The 20,402-nt window shown below is 47.7% G+C and overlaps 2 protein-coding genes across 4 annotated transcripts in view; both read right to left on the bottom strand.

Moving 5' to 3' along the window:
• The window catches only part of HIP1R (huntingtin interacting protein 1 related), a 33,089-nt gene extending 27,949 nt beyond the window's left edge, over positions 1-5,140 (bottom strand). The window contains 2 exon segments of the mRNA XM_087913021.1: positions 4,965-4,990; positions 4,993-5,140. Of these exon segments, the coding sequence (XP_087769147.1) occupies positions 4,965-4,990; positions 4,993-5,056 (90 nt within the window). The 5' untranslated portion in view covers positions 5,057-5,140.
• A 1,459-nt stretch (positions 5,141-6,599) lies between these two features.
• On the bottom strand, positions 6,600-19,860 carry CCDC62 (coiled-coil domain containing 62). 3 transcript variants are annotated; one of them, XM_087913007.1, is made up of 14 exons: positions 19,740-19,860; positions 18,994-19,085; positions 18,518-18,710; positions 16,763-16,929; positions 16,099-16,200; positions 15,566-15,737; positions 15,250-15,351; positions 14,283-14,371; positions 12,707-12,798; positions 11,375-12,046; positions 9,249-9,408; positions 8,299-8,415; positions 8,088-8,174; positions 6,600-6,754 (listed from the first exon to the last, which is right to left on the bottom strand). In XM_087913007.1, the coding sequence occupies exons 2-14, from the start codon at positions 19,027-19,029 to the stop codon at positions 6,734-6,736; spliced, it is 2,010 nt and encodes a 669-aa protein (XP_087769133.1). In that variant the 5' UTR covers positions 19,030-19,085; positions 19,740-19,860; the 3' UTR covers positions 6,600-6,733. The 3 variants fall into 3 exon arrangements, with proteins under 3 accessions (XP_087769133.1, XP_087769134.1, XP_087769135.1); XM_087913009.1 differs by lacking the exon at positions 6,600-6,754 and adding an exon at positions 6,975-7,089; XM_087913008.1 differs by lacking the exon at positions 19,740-19,860 and having other exon boundaries at positions 18,994-19,190.
• Between the last annotated feature and the right edge of the window lie 542 nt (positions 19,861-20,402).

Raw genomic sequence — 20,402 nt, 5'->3', positions numbered from 1 at the left:
TTTTCTGCCTCTGGAGAAGGAACCCTACCTGGTCCTAAGAACTTCTAGGCCATTTCACGGGCTGAAGGTGGGCTTTGAGTCCCTGGCTGGCTGGCTAGCTGGCTCCGAAGTCTGTGAAGTTGGGTATGGCGGAAGCGGGGAAAAGTTGCATCACACCTTATCCAGGAAGGAAAATATCCCAGGCGGGGTTCAGAAGGACTCTGAAACCTTTCCTAGCTAGAGATAAGATCAGCTATCTCGCATCAGGCAGGCAATATGTAAAGTTAATCATTAACCCCAGAGCCACCTTTGTAATGTACCTGCAGGGAGCCCAGCCAGGATTGGCCTCACTGGGGATCTGGAAAGGGACCTTGTAGGTCATCTAGTCCAACCCCCTGCCCAAGCTGGAGACCCTACACCATTTCTGACAGGTGGCAGTCCAGTCTCTTCTTGAAAGCCTGCAGGGATGAAGCTCCCACAACTTCCAAAGGCAACTTCTGTTCCAGGGGTTGATTGTTCTCATTGTCAGAAAAAATTTCTCCTTATTCCCAGGTGGAATCTCTCCTTGGTCAGCTTCCATCCATTGTTCCTTGTCTGGCCTTCAGGTGCCTTGGAAAATAGCTTGACCCCCTCCTCCTCTCTGGGGCAGCCCCTCAAATATTGGAAGGCTGCTCTCCCCTGGTCCTTCTCTTCCCTGGACTAGCCCGGCCCAGTTCCTGCAACCGTTCATCGCATGTTTTAGTCTCCAGTCCCCTCATCATCCTGGTTGCTCTTCTCTGGACTTTTTTCCTAGAGTCTCTTATTTTCCAGATTTCTAGTCTAGAAGTCAACTTATTTCCCAAAGCCCCGGAAGCCAGGATGGAAACTCATCAAGGAGAGAATTAGGGAATTCAGGAGACACTTCCTAACAGGGAGGACAATCAACCAGTGAAACCTCTTGCCATCAGAAATTGTGGGTGCTCCATCCACCGCTGGAGGTTGTTAAGAAGAGACTGGTCAACCATTTGTCTAAAATGGCATCGGGTCTCCTGTTGGAGCAGGGGGATGGACTAGAAGACCTCCAAGTTCCCTTCCAGCTCTGTTCTGATTGAGGACTAAGCGCACCAAGGTCTGGTCTTTGGAAAGGCACCAAACTGACCGAAGATCAGCATTCTCGGTGTCTTCCTGAGGCTTCACAGCTTTCTCTTTAACCAGGGGTTATAAAACTTTCCTGCCTTTTGTACTGAAGAGATGTTTATACATGAGATAATCTTAGGACTGAACCGATTTACAGTAGTCCTTGACGTACAAACACAATGGAGCCCAAGATTTCTGTGGCTAAGCCAGACAGTGATCACCCCAATAATTCACACATCGGTTAAAGAGTCCAATAAAGTCTCACCTAAGTCCTACCTAACCCAGTAACTTGATAGAGAGACCAACAAGTAAGTTTGAGCTACTTAGGCTATCATGGGAATATTTTGTTTAAGACTGACATCCTACTTACACTTTGCAAAGGTACCCTAGAGAGATTGAGGGAACCCTTTTAGCTAAATAAATGCGTTTTAGGATTGTGCTGCAAGGCAAACCTATTAACAGGAGCAATCTGCATTTTACAGCCATAAGTTTCAGCCTGGGTATTATGAGGCCAACATTATAATAATAATAATAATAATCATGCATTCATGCCGGAAAACAAACATGAGAAGCAACTGCCAACTTCGGAGTAATGTAAACGAAACTTTTTAAGGGATGTTTTACTCAAGGACAACAACCTACACATGAAACATGGGTTTTTCTTACTTGTCAAAAAGGGAGAAAATGAAGGAAAAAAATCAATTTATCAGCTTCAAAGAATTAAAATTAAAATTCTCTCTCTCTGTCTCTCTCTTTTCTTTTCGGTCTCCCTCTCTCTCTGTGTTATTCCAAACAAGGCCATATAGTTTAACAAACAGGCGGTCTGATCAAATCTGTAATGGATTTTGTTTTGTTTTTCCCAAATTCCAAGCCTTGGCAAACCGGATTTGCTAGAATAACTGGGAAAAAACTAAAGTTATGGTCTGTGTGTAAGTTCGTCGGAAGGAATGTGAGGCTTTTGCGAAAGAATGTGAGAAGGAAACTTAGAAAGTTTCCTAATTCACTTGAAGAATGATTTTTTTAAAAATGGGCATGTTGTGTTTGTGTTTACCTGCATAAAAAGTAAAGGCCGTGTCAACTGTAAGTAGCACAAAGGTGTGTGGCCATGAAAGAAGGTAGGCTGACTTCCTGGTTCTTTCAAAGGGCCATCTTAGACACTAAATGTTATATTTTAAATCAAGGGAACAGTTCGGTTTTAAAAACTCTCACAGTTTAAACAGTCCTAGTGTGCATTTGGGACATTTTGAGTAATGGAGAGAATTCTGCACATGGTAAAGAATTATTTTACTTGATTCAACATGATTTCCTAACTCCTTCATTGAAAAAAATCTAGTTATAAAGCTCCAGAGAAATAATCTGGTCTCAACGTTGAACAGGAAAATAACTAAATAAATAAACCCGAGATTTCCATTAAACCAACCCTAAAATAAAAAGGAAAATATTTTATAGTGGCAGAAATGTTTTGCAGTCTCTGCTCACTTTGACGACTCTACGGACAGCAAGCTATGAAAATTGGATTCGTGATAATCTGAAGAGCAACAAGTTCCTATGAAGAAGATGATTAAAAAAAGCAAAAGTCCATAAAAACAAGAAAAAAAATGACATCATAAGTGATTGCATCACTTAGGAATACGCTAAATTTTTGCTTCCCCAAATACCTACAGAGGAGACGGTTGTGTTATAGAGCTGTGGTTTTCTCAACCTTGGCCGCTCGAAGACGGGTGGACTTCAACTCCCAGAATTCCCCAGCCTGAGGAATTATGGGAGTTGAAGTCTACCCTTCTTCGAGCGGCCAACATTGAGAAACTGGAGAGAATAAACCAAATAGCGAAAAAAACAACAAATCCTGTTGTGGCCAGAACTTGGCAACAGCCACGGCATCTGCTCTTAAGCATGTGCAGAGTGCATTCCCCTTTTCATCCCTGAATTACAGCCCGAATTTCAACACATCCGCAGGAAATCTCAGAAAAGAACATTCTTATGCGTATCCTTTTCAAGCTATCCTGAAGCTATTCATGCATACAAGCACTTTGGGGCAGCACCCCAAAATATGTAAACAAACTTGCAAAGATCAACGGGACCCTGCGATATCTCGGGCAAAGAGCGAAGTCTTCCCCCAACAATAAAATAAAATATCCAGGAAGAAAAGGGTTGAATGACCAGGCTCACCCAAAAACAAAGGCATTGTGTGCAAGCGATGAAATTTATTCTTCCACTCCCACCGGTCAGCTAGAGCGGCACATATTTTGCGTTCATTGGAGCAACATGCACATATATGGATAACCAACATTTAAAAGGACTTTTTTTTGGTTTTTTGGCACAATCCAACTCCCCGATCAAGATCCCCCCCTCCCCTTCCCGAAATATCAAATGATTTGTGGATTTATTTATTTTTTAATTCATCGCCAGTCAGCGGCACTTTCAGCAGTTGGCAGAGACGCTTTAAAAAGCAAAATATTCAGAAATAAGGAATTAGCACCTTAAACAGTTCCTTCCTGACAGTTGTTCACACCCAGTTGTGAAGTTGCAACTGGCCAGTCAGTGGTGCTGATATCTTTTTTTCCAAAGGGGGGGGGGGTAGCTGAGCGACCACTTTCACCCTCCTAGATTTCAGGGGGAGGGCTCTCCTTGCAAAACAGCCCCCCTCCCCAGGGACCCCAAAACTGTCCGCCGCGCCCCCCCAGATGAATGCCAAGAAGTTTTACAGCCGTGCAAAAAATTAAAAGGCGGCACAATGAATCCGACATAAACCACGGCCTCCTTGCATCCATTCATAATAATAATAATTAACTTATAATTTATGGGATTTGTTGAGAGCCTGGGCAGGTTGGAGATTCTTTCTCGCTTCCTCTACGGTTTTTTTCGGGGTTTGACTTGGCCCCCCCTCAAAAAAAAAAACCCTTTCTCACACCCCTCCTCCAACAATGCTGCATCTCGTTTGGGGAAGGGGAGAAAGCCCCCTTTATAGCATTTATTTATTCCAATTTCCTTCCTCCGTCCCCAAACTGTGAATTGCCTTCCTTCCGGGTGACTGTGGAGAAAAGAGGGTGTGGGGGCTCCTTTTTGAAGCCCCCCCCCATTAAATGCATGAGATTAAGTGGGGGGAGGAGTGGCAGGGAAAGAAATTGGATGCCCAAGCAAGCATGGTGACGGGAGGGGGGCAGGTGCATTTGGTAGACCCCCCCCTTTTATTTATTTTTTTGGGGGGGGGGGCTTTTCTCTGTGAGTGTGCAACCTGATAGCCCCCTCCCTAGGAAACCCGGACCCTTCTCACCCTGCCTGCTCTCCCCCACCCACTCGTGGGGGGGGGTCGCAGATGCATCTGGTAAACCCCCCCTCATTATGGGGGGGGAGATAATCTGTCTGAGGGGTCCCCACAATGTGAGACCCCCCCCTTTGCAACCTTACAGTCCCTCCTCCGGGAAGACGGGGGAGAACCCCCCCCAACTCCGTCCCCTCCCCATGAGGGAAAGAGGGGCACAGATACTTCGAGAAGACCCTCCCTTTTATGGGGAGGGGGCGCTGATCCCTTTGGCAAGCTGATAGCCCCTGCAGGAAGACGGGGAGACCCCCCACTCTGCCTGCCCCCCAATGAGGGAAGAGGGGCGCAGATACTCTTGCCAGACCCCATCCCCTTTTATGGGGAGGGGGCGCTGATCCCTCTGAGGGGGTCCCCCTCCCCATTGGCAACCTGACAGCCCCCCCAGGAAGACGGGGAGACCCCCCACTCTGCCTGCCCCCCATGAGGGAAGACGGGGCGCAGATGCTCCTAGAAGACCCCCTCCTTTTATGGGGAGGGGGCGCTGATCCCTTTGGCAAGCTGATAGCCCCCCGCCCGGAAGACGGGGACACCCCCCAAATATCCTTGCCTGGTTCTTGTCGAACTGCTCCCGCCCGCCTCCAGGCTGTGCCCGACGCGGCGGCTGAGCACGCGGGCCGGGACGTTCTTGATGGTGTTCATGGCTCCCCGCGCGCGACGCCCGCCAGCTCCAGCCCGCCCGGCCGCCTCGCTCGCTCGCTCCGCCGGCTTCTCCTCTCCGGCCGCAGCTCCCCCCCACCTCTGCCCCGCGGTGGGCGTGGCCTCCTCAGGCCCGGCCACGCCCACCGCCCGACGGCACCCACTCGCCGGCCGCCCCGGGAGCCGCGCCCTCTCCTCCTCCTCCCCCCCCCCCCACCCCGCGGGGGACGGCCAATCCGCAGCCGCTCCCCTTCCTCCCGTCCGGGCCACGCCCACCCCCGCCCCGCCCCGCCCCAGACCTGCAGCCGGGAGGAGAGGAAGTGGAGGCCGCTAGGACCCCGCGGAGGAGGCGGGCGGGCAGGCGGGCGGCCTTTTGGGCCGGCGACCCTCGGCCATGCCAAGTACAGGCGGTCCTCGAGTTACGGCCACAAACTCAGAACAGAGAATAACTAAGAGTTGGAAGGGGCCTTGGAGGTCACCTAGCCCAACCTTTCCGCCCCCCCTCAGAATAACAAGACTTGGAAGGGACCTTGGAGGTCATCTAGCCCACCCACCCCTCAGAATAACAGAATAACAAGAGTTGGAAGGGACCTTGGAGGTCATCTAACCCAACCCCCCTGCCCCCAACAGAATAACAAGAGTTGGAAGGGGCCTTGGAGGTCATCTAGCCCAACCTTTCCACACACCCCTCAGAATAACAGAATAACAAGACTTGGAAGGGACCTCGGAGGTCATCTAGCCCAACCCCCCTCAGAATAACAAGAGTTGGAAGGGGCTTTGGAGGTCGACTCCAACCCCTCTGCTCAGAATAATGACTTGGATGGGACCTTGGAGGTCATCTAGCCCAATCCCCTGCTTCAGCAGATAAGTGTCTTAATTCCAAATATCAGCCTCTACCTAGGATCGAACTCACAGCCTCCCTGATTGTGAGGCGAGAGCTCTACCTCTAGGCCCAGGCCACCTAGCTGAGCCTGGGGCGGGGGGAAGGGTGTTCTGTGGCTTAGTGAGACGAGCGGTTCCGTGGCTTTTGCCACGTATGTTAAGTGCTTCGCTGCACTGGGTCGTCGCACGGATTGAAAGCCTGAAACCGGAATTTAATGGTCCTGGAGGAACCTGTCCCATCAGGCTGAGCCCCGGTTGTAGGTGTGGGTGGCTGTGGGTGGGCGGGCTTCCTTTTGGAGCGTGTTTCTCAAACGTGGGCCCTTTAAGAGGGGCGGACTTCAACTCCCAGAATTCCCCAGGGAGCTGGCCACCATTTTGATTTTTTTGACTGAAGAATAGCGGCTGCAAATGCCATTCTTAGACTCCAGCTTAAATAAATTGGACTTTTCCGAAGGGAAACCTCACTGCTCCCCCAGTTAAAAAAACACCCGAATAAAAACAAAACACTTCCACTTCACACCATAAATAGCTGGGCTACACAAACACAGCCAGCCCTCCAAAAATACATTTCCAACTGTATAAAATTATACCCAACGGTGACTTCCTCCAAGCAGGCTAGCAATTAATCTGCACAGAACATTTCTAGAAATAACTTTTATTCGTTTAGGCATAATTCTAATTTTTTAATATATATATATATGTATATATATTTGTGGGAATGACCATCAGCATTGAGTCAAGGGATTTTTTTCGCCAGATTGAGTGGTGGGTGAACAAATCCGAGGATGATATTCGCCTTCAGGAAGGGGATTTTCTATCCTGTTGTAGACAAAAACACAAGACAGCTGGTCTTACAAGAAAATAAAAATAAAACAACTTTGGGTAAAGCAAAACAAACTGAGGCACCACATTCCCAATTACTTTCAGGTTGGGTTTTGGTTTTTTTTCTGTTTTGATTAATGCCTTTGGAAAAACACTGCCCGTCATAACCTTGGGGATATATATATATTTTTAAAAATAATATTTACTTCATGGACCGAGCTGAAAAGTGACTTTGTATCAAGGCTGGAAACTTTCCTTTTTTTTTAGTTTTCCACTGCTGTGTAAACAGCTGACATTCCTGCCATTTCCAATTACGGTATATTTTCTCCTACCTGAAACAAAAAAAAATCAGGACTGGCAAGATTTGCAAGCTGTGAGATTTACTTCCGGAGCAGCTCCCTGGGCCTTGAGACAGTCACTAAACAAATTGTTGTAAGTTGAGGAGTCTTTGTACGTTGTTCCACCAAAATTTGCAAATTGTGGGGGGCCATAAACCTGAAGGTTTGGAGGTTCAGAGGATCTTTGGTTGCCCTCTCCCCTCTTTGCAAGAGTTCAAAACATTCTCAAAGATCCATCTGATCCTGGGCACCCTTTTTTTGAACTATTACCATCTGGCAGATGGTACAGAATAATAATAAAAACAAGGACAAATAGGCTGAAAAACAGTTTCTATCCCAGGAACTATACTGAATTCTACTATGTAGTGCCATATTAATGCAATATCAGGTGTTTTCCATTCAATGGTATAGAATGTGAAGGATGGGTGTTTGTGTTTTATTTTTATAGTTATTATGTACACTGAAGATGGCATTTAATTTCATTGCACGAGGGACAATGACAATAAAATAAACTAAATGTCAACTAAAAAAATACTCCTTTGGTCTGCTTAGTTGCCAGCAAAAAGAGAGTGGGGGAAAGCAGTGCATTCCTTAAATGCTTCAGATAATTCTTAGGCAGCCGAAGCTTCTGGCACGCAAGATTATTATTGGAGAGCCTGATTGATGACTCTGGGCTACGGAGGTGTCCCATTGGAGAATATATATCCAGGAGATGGTGGGGGGGAAGACCAGGGTCAAGGGGGAAATGAACGGTGTGTCTCAGAATCGGCTGTACCCAGCTTACGCCGACATGTTCATTCCTAATAAATTTTATTTATTTTTTACTCTGAGAGATACAGCTAGAGACTTACGATTTGAATAGGGGTGGATTTGTCAGAGCCTTGACACTAAACTTCCAGAATTTTGGTAGCCGAATTTCTACCGTTTTTCCCAAGATCTCAGTTTGTGCGATGCATAAAAACAGGAGCCGAAAAAGGAAGAAAAGAACTTACTTGAGAAGCTAAAGGAGAACTTTTCATTCTGGATTCTTCCTCAATGGGCTCCTTCCGTTCACAAATGGAATTGGGATCCTCCCCTGTCTGCCGAGAACAACCATAAAACAAAATCAAAGTCAGGCAAGGCGTCAATCGGTCTGTGACGGGCACCATCTTGCTGTTTTTGACTTCACCCTACACACACCCCCATTGGAAAGGCGAACCGTACTGTGTGGAGGCTGCCGGTCAGGCTGGCGCTGAGGAGGTGGCTGTGCTCCAGGTGGCTCACCATCTGCCTGGTTTCGGCCAACATCTGCTGCAGCTTCTCGTCGGGCGAGCAGGAATCCTGGGAGAAGCCGGACAAAATGGGTCAGGGGCCATCCGGGAAAAATTCAGCCCAAGCGACAAGGTTAAGCGAAGGTAGGGCGGCCAGTGGCTGCCTCTACAACCAGCCAGCGACAAGACAAGCCACTAGGATATAAACTGAGGACAAACCACACTCCCTTCTAGCACTGATGATGTTCCCTAGTTGGGTCATGAAACGTCTGTAAGAAAACAACGAAGCTCAGGGAGCACTAAGGATGCTATAGTTGTCTTCTTCTTCTTCTTCTTCTTCTTCTTCTTCTTCTTCTTCTTCTTCTTCTTCTTCTTCTTCTTCTTCTTCTTCCTCTTCTTCCTCTCCTCCTCCTCCTTCTCCTTCTCCTTCTTCTCCTCCTCCTTCTTCCTCTTCTTCCTCCTCCTACTACCCGCCCCTTTCTCCTCCTCCCCTTCTCCTTCCTCCCCTCTGCAAACCCCATTCCCTTCTAGCACTGATGATATTACGTAGTTGGGTCATGAAACGTCTATAAGAAAACAACTAAGGTCAGGGAGCACCAAGGACCCCATAGTCCTTTTCCTCTTCCTCCTCCTCTTCTCCCCCTCTTTCTCCCCCCTCTTCCTCATCTCCTTCCTCCACTCCACAAACCCCATCCCCTTCTAGCACCAATGAAGTTACCAATTTGGGTCATGAAATGTCTGCATAAAAATTACCAAGTTCAGAGAGCCGAGTTTTATATCTGTGTGGCTGCAAAACAAAACAAAAATTGGGGAAATCATCACCAATAATATCGGGGCAGGTTGGGTGGGATCAACAGCCGGAATATTTCGGGCCTGTTCTGTGTTTCGCTTGGAGATACTTACTTGACGGGTGGGAAGCTGGTTACACTCAGTGGGTGCCCGCAGGTCGGAAGGGTGGTCTGAGGCTGCGGGCATCTCAGGAGGCTTCGTCTCCTTTGACCTTTGAGTTGATGTGAAACACGGCCCGTCCCAATCAAAATTGTTGCGGCTCCCATCCAGGTCACTGTTATATCATCATCATCAAGAGCAATTTATGATTATTAACAGTTGGGCAAATTTGTTTCCCAAAGAAAATGAGGCATATGCTAGGCTGCATTGATGGTCATCCGAATGGCACCTGGACCATACAAAGTGCAGATGACCAGAACCTGTTTAAGGCAAGGCATGTTCAACCTTGGCAACTTGAAGGCCTGTTGGACTTCAACTCCCAGAATTCCCCAGCCAGCACAGAATAGAATTCTGGGAGTTGAAGTCCACAAATGGTCCAAGTTGCTAAGGTTGGACACCCCTGGTTTAAGGTAATGGCTAGGTGTAATACCCCTAAGGTTATTTTGAAAAGTAACCTGGATTTGCTCAAATTAATATGGGTAGTCCTTGACTTACAACGGTTCAATTGTTACTCACTTAACAACTGCATGGATTCCCTAAATAACTGTGTCAAAAAATATCTTGTAAAATGGAGCAAAGCTCTAGGTCTCCCTTAACCACAGAAATTTTGGAGCTTAGTCGGGATGATATGTGTCATTATGGGTGGTCCTCGGCTTACGGCGGCGATGGGAGACCAGATTCTTCACCTTTTTCTCCCTTTCTCCCTCAGATCTTAAAGGCATCTTAATTTTACAGATTTCAAAAAGAGCAAAACTCAAGACACTGTTTACAAATTCCCCAACAAGACCGACAAGCCAGAACCGCATTCCGTATGACGGCACGTGGCCTTGAAAGTGGCTGAGTGCCGATCGATGCTGGTCGGACTAGTTTTAACTGTGATCGGTGTGTTTTTCCTCCCAAAAGAGGACCATTAAATCCCCTCCAGGTATTCACAACCTAACAAACAACACCCCAACTCAGGACTATTTAACGTCCATTCAAAGTTACAACGATGTGGGGAAAAAGCAGTGCTTTTTTGGTCCCCGTGTTTACATTGGTCCCCGTGTTTACAGCCAACGCACCATTGTCTTTAAAATCTTCAAAGGCTTGGCAACTGGCGTGTACTTAGGACGGTTGCAGCTTGCCAGGGTCATGTGATTCCCTACTCGCAACCTTCCCAGCTGGCTCGCCACACATAATGGAGGAGTGGAGGCAGTTTCGCTTAACGATCAACGTAAGTCACTCAACCCTGCAGTGATTTGGCTTAACCGACAGCAACGCCAGTGTGATGAACCAAAGGGGCGTGGCACAAAGGCAACATAGTCAGGTAAGCAAGAAGAGTCCCTTTATTATCTCCAACTTTGCCCCCAATGTCCAGGTTTCCTTCAGCTGGAGAAAAAAACTCTCCCAGGAACAGCCTTTAACTGGAGGAAATTCAGTCCAAAACAAGGTACACACAAAATGTAACTAAAAATCCACACAAACCACGCGGCAGTAATTAACTTGACAGGGCAGGAGAAGGAATTTTGACTTGAAAGCACAGCAAAACTCACACAGTTGAGAAGATGCCAGGAACACAGATAAGCCTCAACGATACCAGATAAGTTCACGATTTGCTCCCAACAGATTGCTGCGTGCAGCTTCCCTTTTTAAATACTGTGTTCCCAGCTGCAGCTAATGCAGGGAATCAGGGCCCTTTCCTCCCCCGTAAGCCATGCAACTCACATTGCTCCCTTCTCCGTTCCTCCCTGCATGCCTTAGGATGAAGAGGGGGTGGGCCTGGTTCTTTTTTTGAATTCCCTCTCCCTTGTTCTACCTCTCCCCTGCTCTGGCCAGCCGGACTATGCCCTTCCCCAGTTTCTTCCACAGCCAATTCCCACTCCCTGCCAGCTGTTTGGCCTCCCCCTCCGAATCAGATTCCAACAGGGGCATGACAGCAAGTTGTAATATTTAGCATGGCTCACTTAACAGTTGCCTTGCTTAGCAAAGGAAGTTCAGGCCCCAGCCATTGTCGTAAATCAAGGACTACCTGTATACACAGATCCAGGTATTAAACACACCAAATACAGGTGAACGTCAAATGCTTAGCCGAAATACTGAACCTTTGCAACTCGGGAGCCTCTGGGGGCCTCGGGGACGACTCCCCGGCCCATAAGCCACTGCCGTCGTTCTCCACCGGCTTGAGCCTCTCAGTCCACTCCTGCTTGGAATGGAAGAGGCTGAGTTTACGGAAGGCACTGCAGGCCGAGCAGCTCAATTCGCAGGGGTTGTCCCCCAGATGGGGAGGCACGCAGGGCCTTTGCCGCGGGGGGATTCTGCCCGGGTCTGCGGGGGCATCGTTGCAATCCCCGCTGGCTTTGTCGAAAGATCTGGCTGCCAGGCAGCCTGAGGTTGTTGCGCAGAAGTTGGCTTCAAACCAGTGTTTGTGTCTCGGTAAAGAGGTCAGCTCCGACATCCGAACCGTTTCCCTGGATCTGGACATCCGGGGATTGTCCGGACGTGCGGCCAAGCAATCTCCCATCTCCCCGGTGCTCCTGGGGCTACTCAGCGCCCCCTCTTCCCGATGGAGGCGTCTGGGATGGTGGAACGGCCCTTCGTGGACGTGCTCCGTCTGCTTCTCTCGCGGCCCGTTTTGGACCCAGCAAGAGTGGCCGGCCTTTTTCAAAGGGCAGCCGGGAAGGTGGACGAAATGCGTGGGGATTTGCCGGCCAGCTTCGCCAGGGAGGGAATCTTGGTTGCCGCTGTTCTCGAGATCCGACAAAACCATCGCTGGGCTGAAAACGGGAACAAGGAAGAACTTCATCGATCTTTAACTTTATGCAATACAGAAGAAATACCACCGATGTATTTATTTATTATTTATTTCCTTATTTAGGAGATTTACATGGCCGCCTGTTCGCTCAGGGCGACTCAAGGCAGCTTACAAGAATATAAAAACATCCTATAACCATGATGGCCGGGATGGGATTCAATTTTTTTAAACAACTGGTTCTGTGGGTGTGGCTTAGGTGGTGGGTGTGGCTTTGTGTTCATGTGACTGGGTGGGCGTGGCTTGGTGGTCATATTACTGGCTGGGCGTGGCCAACTCCATGTCACTCACATCGAGGGACACATCTCCTTGCCTGGCCTCTCATGACTGTGGGGATGCTGCAACAGTCGTAAGTGTGAAAAATGGTCATAAGTCACTTTTTTCAGTGCCAGTAACTTTGAATGGTCACTCCACACAAGCAAAGTACCAGCAAAGGAGGGAAAAAAACTCCAGAGAAGTTCAAGAGACAGGAAATCTAGTCCTGCCCAAGAATGTAATAAGGGTTAACGGAGAGGCAGCTTCTGTAAGCAACACCAGAATGTTTCCTTCCTGCCTTCCTTACAGGATTAGCCCAGTAAATTTCTTCTAACAACCGATTCTCTGAAGTGCAGCAGAGCCGTTTTACCTTCCCTCCTGAGATTCTGTCCTGCGCTTCTCTTGGGAAATCTCCAGGTGGAAATGTAGGAACTGTAGATCCTGTTGCTGTTTCAGGTAGATCTGCCAACGGAGGACGAAAAGAAGCCATCAGCCCTGGGAAGGTGGAAATTTTTTTAATTTCGGGGACATTCAGCCTAGAGACTTCCAAGGAAGAAATCCCACTCTGTAAAGCCTGAGTAAGGCCACACCTAGAGTCCTGCATCCAGTTTTGGTCACCACACTATTAAAAAAAGATGTTGAGGCTCTAGAAAGAGGGCCGAGAAGAGCAACCAGGAGGATGAGGGGACTGGAGGCTAAAACATATGAAGAACTGGTTGCTGGAATTGGGTATGCCTGGTTCCATGAAGAGAAGGACCAGGGGAGACAGGAGAGCAGCCTTCCAAGGGCTGGAAGGGCTGCCACAGAGAGGAGGAAGGGGGTCAAGCTATTTTCTAAAGCACCCAAAGGCCGGACAATGGATGGGAACTGATCAAGGAGAGATTCAATCTGGAAATAAGGAGAAACTTTCTGACAGGGAGAACAATCAACCCGTGGAACAGAAGTTGCCCTCGGAAGTTGTGGGAGCTTCATCCCTGGAAGCTTTCAAGAAGAGTCTGGACTGCCATCTGTCAGAAATGGTGTAGGGCCTCCTCCCGCTTGGGTGGGGGGTTGGACTAGATGACCAACAAGGTCCCTTCCAACTCTGATTATCTGTTCTCTCTTAAAAAGGAATCGAATCTGCAAAGAATTCTATTTACAACCTCCAGAAAATGTTTCTGGAAAAAAATGTAGCAGCTTTTTATTTTATTACTCTTACTTTACCCGAAGAGGCTGCTTTTACTTGACTTACAGCAGTTTGTTTACTGACTGTTCCAAGTTACAACTGAAAAAAAGTGAATGTTTTTGACACTTATGGTGTTGTATCCCCCGTGGTCCCACGACGCCCAAAATTCAGGCACTTGGCCACAGACTCGTATTTATGACAAGTTTTGCAGTGTCCTGGTGTCACATGATCCAGTTTTGGGACCTTCTGACGAGCAAAGTCAACGGGGAAGCGGGATTCATAGAATAACAGAGTTGGAAGGGCACTTGGAGGTCATCTAGTCCAACCCCCCCTGCTCGGGTAGGAAGAGTCTATTCCAAATATTAGCCTCTACCTAGGATTGAATTCACAGCCTCCTGATTGTGAGGTGAGGGCTCCAACTCTAGGCCACCAGAGCCGCACTCAACAACCTTGTTCCTAATTTAACAACTGCGGTGATCCACTTAACAAATGTGGCAAGAAAAGTCGTTAAATGAGGCAGAACTCACTTAACAAATGTCTTAGTGAATAACAGGTATTTTGCGCTCAGTTGGGGTCATAACTCAAGGATCGTGCCATAGCTCATTTTTATTTGATTACTTCCCTTGCAAAAAGCTTCTTTTACTTAAGGACTTCCTCCGTTTCCCCAATGAAGCGGCCTCAAAACGAAACGACGGCGGAATTCTTTGCACTTTCAAATCCCCTTTTTGCTCCCACCCTGCAAAAGAAGGAGGCGCTCGCAGCCAGAAACCGGAGGTCCCACCTGTCTCAAATTGTTCAGCTCTGTGTCTGTCCGAAGCTGTTTCGACTTGGCGGAGTGAAGAAGCTGAACCTTTCGATTTTCCCTCTCGGCTGCGGGAAAAGAAAGGGGTGGAACAATCGGTTAGTTTTCCGGAAGCCCCAAAGAGAAACCGCAAAACGCCTCACTGCAAGAGCGGCAAATATCCGTAGCTGGGATATAAAATGAGGGGGAAGGTTCTTGTGGATTGATTTCCGAACATTTCTGTGATGAGCTGGGATGTGGCCCAAAGGCAACACAGTCAAATAATCAAGAAGAGTCCCTTTATTATCTCCAACTTTGCCCCCAATGTCCAGTGACCTTCGGCTGGAGACAAAAACTCTCCCAGGAACAGCCTTTAAGTGGAGGAAATTCAGTCCGAAAACAAAGTACATACAAACTGTAAGTAAAAATCCCTAACAAACCAAGCCGCGGTAATTATCTGGACAGGGTAGGAGAAGGAATTGCAGACTTGAAAGGCCAGCAAAACACACCCAGTTGGGAAGACGCCAGGAACCCAGGTAAGCCTCGACAATACCAGATAGTTCACGATTTGCTCTCAACAGTTCCCTTCCCTTTTAAAATACTGTGTTCCCAGCTGCAGCTAATGAAGGGAATCAGGGCCCTTTCCTCCCCCGTAGGCCATGCAACTCACATTGCTCCCTTCTCCGTTCCTCCCTGCGTGCCCTAGGATGAAGAAGGGGTGGGCTTGGGTCTTGCTCTAAACTTGCTCTACCTCTCCCCTGCCCTTCCCCAGCTTCCCTCAAAGCCTCCTCCATAGCCAATGGAGCCACACTCCCACTCCCTGTCAGCTGCTCAGCCTCCCCCTCCGAATCAGATCCCAACAGGGGCAATTTTGTTAGCAGACTATATAACATCTTCAACGCGGTTTAAGGGATGCAAGGGGGCCATTTAGAACTCAAGACTCAGTTAACCCTTCAGACTTACTCACCGGTAAGCATTAATTCATTACTTAAATAAACATTTTCTTGCTTGAGCTGTATAATTTCTTCCCTCTGGGCACTGTTTTCTTTGATTTTTTCACTGAGATCCTCTTAAAAAAGAAAAAAGAAAGAGCAAACCAATTTCTCTCTTCGCATTTTCTTATACAATCGCTTGCCGTTCAATCACCTTGGCAGCTTTAGGACTTGTGGATTTACTTTATCTCCCAGAATTCCCCAGCCAGCAGGACTGGTTCTGGGAGTTGAAGTCCACAAGTCTTAAACAAGTTGCCAAGACTGGACATCCCTGCTCTAAACATAATTTACCTTTTAGTCGGTTTGCTTCTGACATCATTTCCTTCAGCCTGAGTTTAAAATTCCGCTTCTCCTCATTGAAACTCCATTCCTGCATCTTGCATGCACACAAAGCACTTTCTAACTTTTTAAATTTGCTGGTAAACTCAGTGATCTGATTGGTTGCTTCAAGGATATCGTCATCCTACCGAAACCAAGAAATAAATGGAGGTTTGGAATTAGGAGAATTAGAATTAGAAGAACTTTACTGCCGTTGTACAAGTACAACGAAACTGTGGATGCACCCCAGCAACTATTCGCAATAGAATAAAACCAAAGCACTTAAAAATGAAGATAAGTTATCGCCTGACCGCTGAAAAGCAAGAAACTTCTTTGAAAAAGGGGTCCATTCGTGAAGAGCTCAAAGGAGCTTCACTCCCCGTGGTGGCCTGGGGAATTCTGGGAGTTGAAGCCCACCCATCTGCAAGTTGCTCAGGATCACATGGATCTACTTTGGAGGCCCTTCCCAATGACAGGCAAACATTGGCAGGACCCAAATGAAATACCTTGAGTCTTAAAAGCGTCAGAAGCTCTTGTTCCCTGGCTTGAAGCTGACCCACTTGGTTTGAGAGGTCCATCACGGAGCCAACCAAAGTTTGATTTTTCTCCTAAGAGAAAAGAGACAAGGAGGACAGATTCTAGCAGGGTTTTCTTCCCAACTGACCTGTCCCATCACATGAATACAATAAAGGCACTCTGAGCTTTGCAGATGTCTTTCTCTCTGGTTTACGGGACTCTCCAAAAAAACCGGACAGCCCACTCAATCCCAAAGAACAATTTTATTTTCAGAGGAACTCGCATTACAAATTTGCAACACTGCAAATACAGCAGCAAGCATCCCGTTAAGGCCCTGCAAGAGAAAAGCAGATCCCACCCCAAAAAAAAGATTTAAACAGCCCCCCAACTTTTCCGGTGCTTCAAAAAGGATTCAAAAATGTGACTTTTTGTGTTTGGCGAGCGGGACGATACCTCCCTTCTCTCTTTTTTCCCCCCCTTCTTTATTTACATCCGGGTTTGTTCTTTCCTCTGCCACTTGATTATTCACCTTGTATTCCGGGTTTGAGAGTTTTGAACCCGTTTGCAAGCCGCCCAGCAGCCCTGAAGAGTTGGCAGCATATCGGTGGAAAGGATTAAAAACAAAAAAATCCAGAAGGAGGACAGTGGCTTTACCTCGAGGCTCTGGCATTGCAGAGACGTGTCGGAGGCTTTGCGAGACAACTCCTGCAGCTTTTGCTGAGTGTTTTCCAGCGTCGAACTGCAGTCGTTCTGCAGGGACCCCAGGAGCTTCAATCTCTGGGTCAGGGTGGATACCATTTCATTTCTCTTATGTAGCTCATCTGGGGGGGATGAGGGTGTGGGATTAAAACCTTGTTAACAATGGTAAACCGACAATATAATTCATTTCCCCCGCCTCTCTGTGTCAGGACTCCAACAAATCCACCCCCAATTCAAATCGTAAATCTCTAGCCGCTTCTCTCAAAGAAAATAACATTGATTTATTAGAAGCGGCCATGCCGGTGCTACCTGGGTGCAGCCAGTTCTAAGACACATCATTCATCTCCCCTTTGACCCTGGTCTTCCCTCACCCCCTGGATGTATATTCTCCAATGGGACACATCCATAGCCCAGAGTCATCAATCAGGCTCTCCAGTAATAATCTTGTGCGCCGACAGCTTTGGGCTGCTAGGATGATTATCTAGGCACTTAAGGAATGCACTGTTTTCCACCACTCCCTTTTTCTGGCAGCTAAAAAGACCAATGAAGTATCTTTTTAGTTGACACTCTGTTTTAAAAATCACGATTTGAAACTCTGCTGTACATAAATTATTATTTATTTATCAAATTCATATGCTCCCTGGGCTGTGGTTCTGGCAAGACAGAGAGGCTTTACATTAAGCCATTCCGGAGCCTCCTATTCAATTTAGAATAAATATTGGAAATAAATATTTAAACATCGGAAAAAGAAAAGACAGACAGACAGAGAGAGAAAACATACAGTAATTCCTCAAAAGAACACCCACATCCTGGTTTCGCTGCCCACTTTCAGGCTGTTGTACCTGCCATATTTCTTTGTCTTTAAACCACACAATTCGAGAGGAGGGTTTGTTAAGGGAATCTCAGTGCACCTTTGCTAGTTTCATTCCAGGTTTTCACATACAGAAGATTGAGAAAATACAACTGCTCTACTACATACATACAGCCCCCATGTTGGAAGAGCATCCAGTCACTGATTTAACACAGTACTGGTGATTACTATTGTTAGAGAATCTCTTGAAAGGATTCTATGCCTAAGGCAACATTCCAGGATTTCCATGGTGCAGAAGGAATCTCAACAGAGTGACAAGCCAACATTTCTAGGACCAGACAAGCCAACTGTTGAAATTCCTCCTTGCTGGCTGTTTAAAACGACAACAAGCAGCTTAGTATATATGTGTGGGGTATAACCTGTTCCCCGCAACCCCCAAAACTGCACTTGTCTTTAATGTCTTCCTTAGTGAATCAAATATTGTAGAACATTTTTCCTCCATCTGACCTTCTAGGTATGTGAAGTCAACAACCACACGGGTCAGAAACAATGGCTTGAAAGTGGCTTGTTTCCCCCTAGAAGGCTGGGGTAGAGCATAAACCCAGTATTGTGGCTAAAATAACCATCATGTACCTGATGCTGTGACGGACTATTAGCCTAACGTGTTAGTGTTTTTCAGAGAGAAACTTTTCACAAACTTGTTAGCCAACGCTGGGATTATATCCACTTGCCAGCCACAAAGGCGCTAACTCCAAACTCACCTTTCCTCGAACCCCCCTGGTGTACCCAGGACTATGCCAGCGGAACCATCAGCCTCAGTCTTACGATCTGTAAAAGGGGACTGCCAAGGCCAGACAGGCTGAGCTCCTTTTAAAGGCCTAGGTTTTGGTGAAACTCACTTTCCAGCCTGCTGCTTCGTTCTTCCAGTGTGAGTATCCTCTGACGATCATCCTCCCAAGCCAAAAACTGCCTCTGGTGCACAGCCACCATGTTGTTCAGTTCCTTATCGCGATCTTTAAGCTCCGCAAGTACCAGCTGGAGTTCTTTCTTCAGTTTCTGAACAATGTCGCTCTCTGATCTGGAGGCCAGGTTCTAACAAAGGGAGAAAAAGAAACTTTGGAAAAGGAGTAATACACAATTATGATCTAGCAACCCCCCATTCCAATTCTCTAGGTCGTGGGTCTCCAACCTTGGCAACTTTAAGATTAGTGGACTTCAATTCCCAGAATTCCCCAGCCGGCTGGGGAATTCTGGGAATCGAAGTCCACTAATCTTAAAGTTGCCAAAGTTGGAGAGCCCTGCTCTAGGTTAATCCTTGCATCATGAAAGGTAACCTGTAACTTCAGTGTCATTTTAATATTTCACATTTTCCTACCTGGAAGGGACTGGAAATACCCAGTGAAGAATTCATCAGGTTTCTGAGATCAAAACTGGATCAAACAAGCCAACTTCATTTCAGATGTGGCACTGGTGCAAAGCAGAAATACTTCGTTATCCGGATTGTTGTTTTCAAAATATATAGATTTTTTTAAATTTAGGATTGGTTATAATAGTAACTCAACACAAAACACACTGAAAGAAAAGAGAGTAAAAAGTTCAAGGGATAAAAAGAGGAAATTCACTGTATAATGGACAGGAATACACCCAAACACACACCCAGACACACAAAACACACATCCAGACACACAAAACACACATCCAGACACACAAAACACATGTCCAAACGCACAAAACACACATCCAGACACGCAAACATACATCCAGACACGTGAACCCATCTCTACACATAATAAATCCCTACATTTGTTGCATGATACACATTGATACACACTCAAATTCACATACACGGAACCCACGTCTACACAAGGAGAGACCAATTCTCAGGAAATCTACATTACTTACATGCTACCTAGTCACTGATACACACACACACACACACACACACACACACAAATACTCAGTGTGAACCCACATCTTCACACACAAAGACCCACCACCCCGTGAAAAAGTCCCTCCACTACATTCGTGGCACCATACACTAAGCCTGCCACACGCCCACGCATATCCTCACGCGGGTCAACCCGCCTGTACACAAGGGACACCACACGCACACACACTTACTTTTACACTCGCGTTCCAGGACCCCAACACCGACTCCCAGACCCGCCGGCCCAACTCCCGTCCACCGCCCGCCTCCCTCGGCCGGGCTCCCCATGGCTGCTCCTCCTCCTCCTCCTCCTTCGGGCCAGGCCAACCTGCCCGGCGCTCACCTGTCCGGCAGCAGCGCGAGGAAGGCGGGCTGGAGCGGACCGGAGGGAAGACTGCGGGGCCTCACGTCCGCGCCCGAGTCCAGCCTTCGGGAGTTCCCGACGGGAGGGCGGTTGGAGGCCCCGGGAAGGGGGATTCTCGCCTGTCCCGTCGCGGGTGCCTTCCCCCCCCCTCGTCGTCGTCCCCCGTCCCTCAAAGGAGCTGCCCCGCACCCCCTTAGTGCCCCCCCCAAAAAAAACACTCTCCCCGCCCGTCTCCGACCCTTTTCCCCATCTCCAAAGGCAGGAGCTTCTGGGTCTGGAGGTGATTTGGGATAGAAGATGGGTGGGTGTGTGGGTGTGTGAGGTGGATGGCTGGGTGGATAGGTGGGCATAGGTAGGGAAGTGGATAGATAGGTAGGTGGATGGATGGATAGATAGGTAAGTGGAGGGATGGATAGGTGGGTGGATGGATAGGTAGGTATAGGTAGGTGGATAGATAGGTAGGTGGATAGATGGATAGGTGGGTGGATGGATA

The sequence above is a fragment of the Pseudonaja textilis genome, chromosome 15, assembly GCF_049901715.1.
Source record: "Pseudonaja textilis isolate UNSWEBS1 chromosome 15, rPseTex1.2, whole genome shotgun sequence".
NCBI classification, from domain to species: Eukaryota; Metazoa; Chordata; class Lepidosauria; order Squamata; family Elapidae; genus Pseudonaja; species Pseudonaja textilis.
This window is presented reverse-complemented; position numbering and strand designations above follow the sequence as displayed.

Coding starts and splice junctions, on each gene's coding strand:
- CCDC62 (XM_087913007.1), bottom strand. CDS start 19,029: ATGAATTCTTCACTGGGTATTTCCAGTCCCTTCCAG. Junction 18,711..18,993: donor GTATTTCCAGTCCCTTCCAG/GTAGGAAAATGT, acceptor TCCCTTTGTTAG/AACCTGGCCTCCAGATCAGA. Junction 12,047..12,706: donor ACAGAATCTCAGGAGGGAAG/GTAAAACGGCTC, acceptor TCCCGTTTTCAG/CCCAGCGATGGTTTTGTCGG.